A 10407-nucleotide genomic window follows, 5' to 3' on the forward strand; every position below is an offset into this window, starting at 1 on the left:
AAGCATGGACATTTATTTCCAAGGGAAGCCCATCAGTTCATCCTTAGTGGGGATCAAAGGGTTCAGCTCACTGACATGCAGCGTGCCCCATACATAGTCACTGGCCTTCACGCTTCCAGATTAGGATTTATTATTAATATGTACAGCTACATCTTCCAGTAGAATTTTACATTGTTTTACTTCACCATTGTGGTTAAGTTTCCAACCCACCAAAGGATAAATCAGACACTGAATAATCCGGCACTGTGCGACTGAGGCCTAAACCAGTATATAGAATAGACAATCCTAGAAAGAAAGTGCGATGACCACTTTAAGATGAAAACAAGGCGACACTAGAGCAATTTGTTTTTATTACAAAAGTAACAACTGTACAATACCCAGTAACAAAGTCTTCACAGTATAACTGCTCCACAGCCGAGCAGATGAGACGCGGGCAGGTTACAAAGCTGGCAGTGAGAGGTGGCACATTGTTATTGACATCATCCACATATACAGGCATTGTGCAAATATATAGGCCCAGAATTTGGCTCATTAAGACCCCTTTATGCAGCATGAAAAAGGCACCGAGTGTAGTAACAACTACGCAAGGGGACAGCAAACAGAGGGCGAGTAAGTGCCACTGAATCAGGCTGCATGGAGTGGGCAAAATGGATATGTGCAAGAAACGTTTCTGCAGAGACCCCGCAATACAGAAAATCGAAGACCTGAACAACATGGACCATCAAGGTAAACATTAAAGTGCTTTTATCTTGCAAAATATCTGCATTTTGCCCACCAGTACAGGGCTGAGCCTGATCTAGTATTGCCTGTACTTATCGTTTCCAATGTGATGGAGAACGTCCAGAAACTCAAGGAGCCCAGACAAGCCCTTCTACGATGCCCGATGAGAGCACCGTCCTGTCCCAACTAGAGACCCCACTGCCGTAAGGTGCTAGCCAAGAACGGGTCACTGACCCTACAGGAACATTGGGAACATTTCAGGATTATGTTCAGATAGGGCTTAGGTGTCAGTAATCTGGCCAAGTGTCACTGCTGGAGCTCATACGTCTGATCTACAGACGGCCACTGTGCACAGCAACAAGCGGGGTCTCCAGCAGGGGGCACCACGGCCAGAGGAGGCAAAGTGCAAGAGTAGCCAACCTGGACAGGGCATGTAAGTGTACAGACGTGGGGGTCACATGGCGCAGCGTGCGTAATGGTAGATACTGTACAAGTTTGGTAATGGGCTGTACATATTGTACTAGTGCATTAGTGTCTCATCGTGAGATAATTAAAAATACTAGATATGACAACTTCATATTATCCAAAATTTCTTTAAAAATATAAATAGCTCTTCATTAGAAAACATGGCTCCCAGAGCGAGGTATTTACACAAGCAGCAGTGTGGAGATCCTTGCCAAGGCTAGCTGCCCACCGTCATCAGGTACTGGTTTGGGGCACTGGCGCACCCCAGGAGCTCGCTCTTACAGTTTAGTGGGCCACGGGGCAGAGGGACAGATGCCTCATACAGAACACAGATGGAGCCATCTTCGCCAATCCTGTAGGAAACCTCATAAGGATCCACCCAAAGCGTCAGCTCTTTGGGCAAGAGGCCAAGTAGATTACTCATCTTTATACGAGCTGCAACTTTGCTGATGATTGGGTCCATTTTATGGTTGATCCGAATGCAGCGGTAGCCAGAACCCTTGGCAGGCTTGTCTGGAAACCAATGGTGTCTATAATGCTCTGCAAAGAGAAAGGGAAATCAGCCTCCTGCGCCAAAACAGTCCCCCTCTCCCCATATGCTTTCTCCTACAGTACTATATACAGTCCCCCTCTCCACATATGCTTTCCCCTCAGTACTATATACAGTCCCCCTCTCCCCATATGCTTTCCCCTCAGTACTATATACAGTCCCCCTCTCCCCATATGCTTTCCCCCTACAGTACTATATACAGTCTCCCTCCACCCATATGCTTTCCCCTACAGTACTATATACAGTCCCCCTCTCCCCATATGCTATTCCCCCTCAGTACTATATACAGTCCGCCTCTCCCCATATGCTTTCCCCTACAGTACTATATACAGTCCCCCTCTCCCCATATGCTTTCCCCTCAGTACTATATACAGTCCCCCTCTCCCCATATGCTTTCCCCTCAGTACTATATACAGTCTCCCTCCACCCATATGCTTTCCCCTACAGTACTATATACAGTCCCCCTCTCCCCATATGCTTTCCCCTCAGTACTATATACAGCCCCCCCCTCCCCATATGCTTTCCCCTCAGTACTATATACAGTCCCCCTCTCCCCATATGCTTTCCCCTCAGTACTATATACAGTCCCCCTCTCCCCATATGCTTTCCCCTCAGTACTATATACAGTCCCCCTCTCCCCATATGCTTTCCCCTCAGTACTATATACAGTCCCCCTCTCCCCATATGCTTTCCCCTACAGTACTATATACAGTCCCCCTCTCTCCATATGCTTGCCCCTCAGTACTATATACAGTCCCCCTCTCCACATATGCTTTCCCCTCAGTACTATATACAGTCCCCCTCTCCACATATGCTTTCCCCTCAGTACTATATACAGCCCCCCCCTCCCCATATGCTTTCCCCTCAGTACTATATACAGTCCCCCTCTCCCCATATGCTTTCCCCTCAGTACTATATACAGTCCCCCTCTCCCCATATGCTTTCCCCTCAGTACTATATACAGTCCCCCTCTCCACATATGCTTTCCCCTCAGTACTATATACAGCCCCCCCCTCCCCATATGCTTTCCCCTCAGTACTATATACAGTCCCCCCCTCCCCATATGCTTTCCCCTCAGTACTATATACAGTCCCCCCCTCCCCATATGCTTTCCCCTCAGTACTATATACAGTCCCCCTCTCCACATATGCTTTCCCCTCAGTACTATATACAGCCCCCCCCTCCCCATATGCTTTCCCCTCAGTACTATATACAGTCCCCCCCTCCCCATATGCTTTCCCCTCAGTACTATATACAGTCCCCCCCTCCACATATGCTTTCCCCTCAGTACTATATACAGTCCCCCCCTCCCCATATGCTTTCCCCTCAGTACTATATACAGTCCCCCCCTCCCCATATGCTTTCCCCTCAGTACTATATACAGTCCCCCTCTCCACATATGCTTTCCCCTCAGTACTATATACAGTCCCCCTCTCCACATATGCTTTCCCCTCAGTACTATATACAGTCCCCCCCTCCCCATATGCTTTCCCCTCAGTACTATATACAGTCCCCCCCTCCCCATATGCTTTCCCCTCAGTACTATATACAGTCCCCCTCTCTCCATATGCTTGCCCCTCAGTACTATATACAGTCCCCCTCTCTCCATATGCTTTCCCCTACAGTACTATATACAGTCCCCCTCTCTCCATATGCTTGCCCCTCAGTACTATATACAGTCCCCCTCTCCACATATGCTTTCCCCTCAGTACTATATACAGTCCCCCTCTCCACATATGCTTTCCCCTCAGTACTATATACAGCCCCCCCCTCCCCATATGCTTTCCCCTCAGTACTATATACAGTCCCCCTCTCCCCATATGCTTTCCCCTCAGTACTATATACAGTCCCCCTCTCCCCATATGCTTTCCCCTCAGTACTATATACAGTCCCCCCTCCACATATGCTTTCCCCTCAGTACTATATACAGTCCCCCCTCCACATATGCTTTCCCCTCAGTACTATATACAGCCCCCCCCTCCCCATATGCTTTCCCCTCAGTACTATATACAGTCCCCCCCTCCACATATGCTTTCCCCTACAGTACTATATACAGTCTCCCTCTCCCCATATGCTTTCCCCTCAGTACTATATACAGTCCCCCTCTCCACATATGCTTTCCCCTCAGTACTATATACAGTCCCCCTCTCCACATATGCTTTCCCCTACAGTACTATATACAGTCTCCCTCTCCCCATATGCTTTCCCCTCAGTACTATATACAGTCCCCCTCTCCACATATGCTTTCCCCTCAGTACTATATACAGTCCCCCCCTCCCCATATGCTTTCCCCTCAGTACTATATACAGTCCCCCCCTCCACATATGCTTTCCCCTACAGTACTATATACAGTCTCCCTCTCCCCATATGCTTTCCCCTCAGTACTATATACAGTCCCCCCCCTCCACATATGCTTTCCCCTACAGTACTATATACAGTCCCCCCCTCCACATATGCTTTCCCCTACAGTACTATATACAGTCTCCCTCTCCCCATATGCTTTCCCCTACAGTACTATATACAGTCCCCCCCCTCCACATATGCTTTCCCCTACAGTACTATATACAGTCCCCCCCTCCACATATGCTTTCCCCTACAGTACTATATACAGTCTCCCTCTCCCCATATGCTTTCCCCTCAGTACTATATACAGTCCCCCTCTCCACATATGCTTTCCCCTCAGTACTATATACAGTCTCCCTCTCCACATATGCTTTCCCCTCAGTACTATATACAGTCCCCCCCCTCCACATATGCTTTCCCCTACAGTACTATATACAGTCCCCCTCTCCCCATATGCTTTCCCCTCAGTACTATATACAGTCCCCCTCTCCCCATACCCCCTGCCCGTACGGATTAACATGGCGGAGCCCTCACAGTACACCGCTAACCCCAGGGTGCCGCAGCAGCGGCCGGCTCTCACCGATAAGCGTATCCCGTAAGGCGCCACTGAAGCCCCGCAACTGCTCCACACTGAGGCGGCTGCGCACAAGATCAGACAGGAAACTGACGGCCGCCGTAATCTCCGGTAACGTCTCCGGGTGACCGTCTTGTGAGGACCGGATAGACATGGCTGCGAGCACGGTGTAGGCCTGACGGGGAGCTATTTGTACAACTGTCACACCGGCCTCTCCGCGCGATCCCGCCGCTCCAGTGGACTGACGGCACAGCAGTGAGCCCTCGCTCTTTTATGGTTATCCCTGACAACCAGCAGAGCCCCAGAGAGCACTCCACCAATCAGCGCGGCCGCAGCGTCCTCTATGTTAATAAGCTAATGACGGGGATGACGTCACCACCGAGATCCGTGCTAAGAAAAGAATGTGGCAGTGGCAGGAGGCGTGTCTGGTGTCAGGGCAGCGTCTAGAATGGAGTTGTTCCTAGCAGGGGATGACGACACCGGAAAGGGCGGGGCCTTATTCAGCCAAGGGCAGAACCAATGGTTGATTCCAGAATGTATTAACTGCTTCCAGGCTAGTGGGCGTGACCGGCTTGGTTGGTGGGTGTGGCGATTTTCCAGCCGCCCACTTAATTATGCCACCCTCCCCCCACCCCTCGCCTGAGAGGGTCACCCATACCCCCAGACCCCGCTTCTACTATAAACAACACTGTTTATTCCGTCTGGAACTTTCCGCTGCATTTTCGAACACGCCCTGTCACGTGACAGAAATGAGCCCTACCTGGAAGTTTCCCATACAGTTTAGCATCTACCAGTGGGCAGTGTAGTGCTGTGGCCGCTGGAGATGAGGCTTGTGGACATTACTGTGAGGGGCTGCGGAGTGGAGCGATGTCCTCTGTACACTTAGGACTAAAGGGAATCTGTCACCAGGTTTGTGCCCCCTAATCTGAGAGCAGCATAACGTAGGGATAGAAATCCTGATTCCAGTGATGTGTCTCTTACTGGGCTGTGCAGTGTAGTATTGATAAAATCACTTGTTAACCAGCAGTAGATTATTATTAGTGGACTATTTGGTGTGCTGCAGGTAGTCCAGCATACTCATGAGCTCTGTATAACAGATCAGCAGCAGAGAAAACAGTTATTTTATCAAAATGACAGCAAACAGCTCAGTAAAGGGGGCTTTACACGCTGCGACATCGCTAATGTGGAGTCGTTGGGGTCACGGAATTTGTGACGCACATCCGGCCGCATTAGCGATGTTGCTGCATGTGACACCGATGAGCGATTTTGCATTGTTGCAAAAACGTGCAAAATCGCTCATCGGTGACATGGGGGTCCATTCGCGATTATCGTTACTGCAGCAGTAACGATGTAGTTCGTCGCTCCTGCGGCAGCACACATCGCTATGTGTGACGCCGCAGGAACGAGGAAGCTCTCCTTACCTGCCTCCCGGCTGCTATGAGGGAGGTGGGCGGGATGTTACGCTCAGCTCCGCCCCTCTGCTGCTATTGGGCGGCCGCTCAGTGACGTCGCTGTGACGCCGCACGGACCGCCCCCTTAGAAAGGAGGCGGTTCGCCGGTCACAGCGACGTCGCTGGGCAGGTAAGTTTGTGTGACAGGTCTGCGCGATGTTGTGCGGCACGGGCAGCGATTTGCCCGTGTCGCGCAACAGATGGGGGCGGGTACCCACGCTAGCGATATCGGGACCGATATCGCAGTGTGTAAAGTAGCCTTAAGTGACACATCGCTGGAATCAGGGTCTCTGTCTCTACATTATGCTACTTTCAGATGGGGGAGCAAAAACCTGGTGACTAATTCCCTTAAATGTGAGAGATGGGGCCTAGGAGCACAGATAAGTAGATGTTTCTATGGGGGAAAAGCGCGCTGCATATGTGAGGGTCTATATTGGGGACACTGAACAGGAAGAGGGTGATTTTAGGTGCATGGGAAAAGGGGTGAAGTTACTTGCATGGGTCTGTGTACTGTGTGACTGCACGAGGAAGGGATGTTACATGGATCTGCGTGCTGGGGGGTGCGTGGTTAATGGGTGGTGTTACGTGGGTCTGTGTCCTGGGGGTGCGTGGTTAATGGGTGGTGTTACGTGGGTCTGTGTCCTGGGGGTGCGTGGTTAATGGGTGGTGTTACGTGGGTCTGTGTCCTGGGGGTGCGTGGTTAATGGGTGGTGTTACGTGGGTCTGTGTCCTGGGGGTGCGTGGTTAATGGGTGGTGTTACGTGGGTCTGTGTCCTGGGGGTGCGTGGTTAATGGGTGGTGTTACGTGGGTCTGTGTCCTGGGGATGCGTCGGTAAGGCGTGATGTTATGTGGGTCTGTGTGCTGTGGGGGTGCGTGAGGAAAGTGGTGATGTTACTTATGTGGGTCTAGGTGCTGGGAGACTGGGAAAAGAGGTGATGTTACTCACATGGGTCTATGTGCTGTAAGCTAAGTGGGGAAAGGGGTGATGTTACTAACATGGGTTTATCCATGTAGAGATGATATCTTGTTTTCACTACACAGCTTTTTAAGATCGTAAACACCCAATCCCAGCAATTGTTTGGTCGAGAGCTCTCCTGATTCTCACATAAAGGAATGGCCAAACACACTATTCTCGCTTAGGCCCTGTTTGCACTGGAAAACTGAATTTTCTTAAGAAAATTCCGCAGGGTCTGAAAGATTACCACACCCGCGGTAAAAAACCGTGGCAAACCGCACCCAAAAACCGCATGCGGTTTGTCGCGGTTTTACCGCGGTATTGTTCGCGGTAGTGCCGTGGTTTTGCCGCGTGCGGGTTGGTACATGTGTTTTAATGCATTCAATGCAATAAAGCATATTGAGGAAAAAAAAAAAAGTCATTTCCTTCTGAGATAGATAGTAGATAGATAAATAGACAGATAGAGGGATAGATAGAGTCCCTGTGAGCACACGCTGCATTTCTCCCGAGCGGTAATGTGTTATTCACATTACCGGCCGTGGGAAATGCCCTGTGGTTACCTCTGCTGTCTCGTTGCCAGGCTGCATTCAGCAGTGTGTCAGTTGCGGCTGGATGCAAGCATCGCAGGACGTGGATTACGCCGGAGCTGTGTGTTTTGGGGGGTTAATAAAGGGGTGAAACGGGCTTTTTTGTGTTTTATTTAAACTAAAGGATTTTTCGGTGTGTGTTTTTTCACTTTACTTACGGGTTGATCATGTCAGCTGTCTCATAGACGCTGCCATGATCAAGCCTGGACTTGGTGGCGGATAAGAGAATGCCAAGAGTGTGCAAAGCAGTAATCAAAGCAAAAGGTGGCTACTTTCAAGTACCTAGAATATAAGACATATTTTCAGTTGTTTCACACTTTTTTAAGTATTTCATTCCACATGTTTTAATTCATAGTTTTGATGCCTTCAATATGAATCTACAATTTACAGAGTCATGAAAATAAAGAAAACTCTTTGAATGAGATGGTGTGTCCAAACCTTTGGTCGGTACTGTATGTGCGATTTTCATCCTTGTGGTCAGGTGCGAACTAGACTCAGTTCTCTTCTATTGACAGAAGCCAGAAAGTGCTGGAAAGTGTATAAATCGCACCTATATGCCGTCACGATTGCGATTCTCATGGAAAATACAAGGGAATTATGCCCATGTGCGTATTGTGCACTGTCATGTGACAGCAGATTGCTAAAGTATAAGATGTATTTACACCGCCAAATTATCGTGTCAGAGTGTCCCTAGGAATGGTCATTTCTTGATATCCTTGCATGCTAAACATGCTGCTGATCACCCTACACAAGCAAAACGCTTGTCTGTGAAGTGGAGTTATCTTTTGCTTTGCACAAAAGATTATCGTTCACTTTGCATCTGAAGCCGTGTCATTTTGTGTAAACAGGCTAATGTCACATGGAGGTTTTTCAAACATCGCCGACTGTCATGGTAGAATCATTAGTCTGGACAGATCCTGACACTGACACTCCATCTGATAACATCTCTGAGGTCTGTAATCAGCGCAGGCTGACTCAGGCATCAACGAACAGATTGTAGTTCATAGGCAGACTAAAGGTCCAGTCACACTAAGCAACTTACCAGCGATCCCAACAACGATAGGGATCGCTGGTAAGTTGCTAGGAGGTTGCTGGTGAGATGTCACACTGCGACGCTCCAGCGATCCCACCAGCAACCTGACCTGGCAGGGATCGCTGGAGCGTGGCTACACGAGTTGCTGGTGAGCTCACCAGCAACCAGTGACCAGCCCCCAGTCTCCTAGTTACAGCACACATCAGGTTAATTAACCCGATGTGTGCTGCAGCTAAATGTGCACAGAGCAGGGAGCAGCGCACACTGAGCGCTGGCTCCTTGCTCTCCTACTTACAGCACACATCAGGTTAATTGCCTGATGTGTGCTGCAGCTAAATGTGCACAGAGCAGGAGCCGGCAGCACAGGCAGTGAGAGCGGAGGAGGCTGGTATCAAAGGTAAATATCGGGTAACCAAGGACAGGGCTTCTTGGTTACCCGATGTTTACATTAGTTACCAGCCTCAGCAGAAGCTGGCTCCCTGCTCACTGCACATTAGTTGTTGCTGTCTTGCTGTCACACACAGCGATCTGTGCTTCACAGCGGGACAGCAACAACTAAAAAATGGCCCAGGACATTCAGCAACAACCAACGACCTCACAGCAGGGGCCAGGTTGTTGCTGGATGTCACACACAGCAACATCGCTAGCAACGTCACAAAAGTTGTTCGTTACCAGCGATGTTGCTAGCGATGTTGCTTAGTGTGACGGGGCCTTAATACCGTATTTTTTGGACTATAAGACGTACCGGACCAAAAGACGCACCCTGGTTTAAGAGGAGGAAAATAGGAAAATAACATTTTAAGCAAAAAATGTGGTCATGACACATTTTTATGGGGCGAGGATCTGCTGCCTACACTGTTATGGGGGTAATGTCCCCAAATTCTCTGCTAAGGTACCCCATCCTGGTATATGCCCTTATCCTGCTATATACCCCCATCCTGCTATATACTTCCATCCTGCTATATTGCCCCATCCTGCTATATACCCCCATCCTACTATATACTGCCATCCTGGTATATACCCCCATCCTGCTATGTACCCCCATCCTGCTATATACCCCCATCCTGGTATATACTGCCATCCTGCTATATGGCCCTATCCTGCCATATACCTCTATCCTGCTATATGGCCCCATGCTGCTATATATCCTCATCCTGCTATATGGCATGTATCCTGTATCACACAAAAAAACGATAAACGTTTATACTCACCTTTCCTCTCTCCATGCAGCATCGCTCCTCCTGTCTGTGGCGGCAGCAGCACCGCTGGAGTGTGGAGCCGTCACCGGCCACTTCCGTGCAGCATCGTGATCTCCTCCAGTCTGCCGGTCAGCTGACTTGCATGGAGACTAGCGGCATGCACAGCGATGATGTCATCGCTGTGCTGACCGCTCTCTACACAGATCAGCTGACCGGCAGACGAGGAGATCGCGATGCTGCACGGAAGTGGCCGGTGAGTGTACCGTACTTATTCACTGCCCCCCGCGCTGATAATGATGCGTAGGGGGCAGTGAATACAGCCGCACATGATCACTCCAGGCTGTAGTTGCCAGGGGTGATCACGGCCGGCTGTTAATTATGCGCTCTTTTTGACATTGTTTTTCTCCAGAGCACCTACAAGGTGAAGCAGGGTCCTAATCTTTATATATAGTTAATTATGCGCGCACCACCCGCCCATCATCCCGCCCACCTGTCAGCGCCGGCTTCAGCGCTGAGGGATGATGGGCGG

The 10407-nt window shown here is 49.7% G+C and overlaps 1 protein-coding gene across 1 annotated transcript; it reads right to left on the reverse strand.

The window, feature by feature from the left end:
- Window positions 1-332: 332 nt before the first annotated feature.
- On the reverse strand, window positions 333-4910 carry LOC142289820 (protein BTG2-like). The gene is made up of 2 exons (XM_075333749.1): window positions 4659-4910; window positions 333-1725 (listed from the first exon to the last, which is right to left on the reverse strand). Exons 1-2 carry the CDS (start codon window positions 4804-4806, stop codon window positions 1403-1405), a joined length of 471 nt encoding a protein of 156 aa, XP_075189864.1. The 5' UTR covers window positions 4807-4910; the 3' UTR covers window positions 333-1402.
- Between the last annotated feature and the right edge of the window lie 5497 nt (window positions 4911-10407).

Source organism: Anomaloglossus baeobatrachus, chromosome 2 (assembly GCF_048569485.1).
Source record: "Anomaloglossus baeobatrachus isolate aAnoBae1 chromosome 2, aAnoBae1.hap1, whole genome shotgun sequence".
Classification (NCBI taxonomy): Eukaryota; Metazoa; Chordata; class Amphibia; order Anura; family Aromobatidae; genus Anomaloglossus; species Anomaloglossus baeobatrachus.

Excerpts from the sequence above, each read along its gene's own strand:
- LOC142289820 (XM_075333749.1), bottom strand. The coding sequence starts at position 4,806 with ATGTCTATCCGGTCCTCACAAGACGGTCACCCGGAGACGTTACCGGAG. Across the intron at positions 1,726-4,658 it reads CTTACGGGATACGCTTATCG|AGCATTATAGACACCATTGG; the intron begins GTGAGAGCCGGC and ends TTCTCTTTGCAG.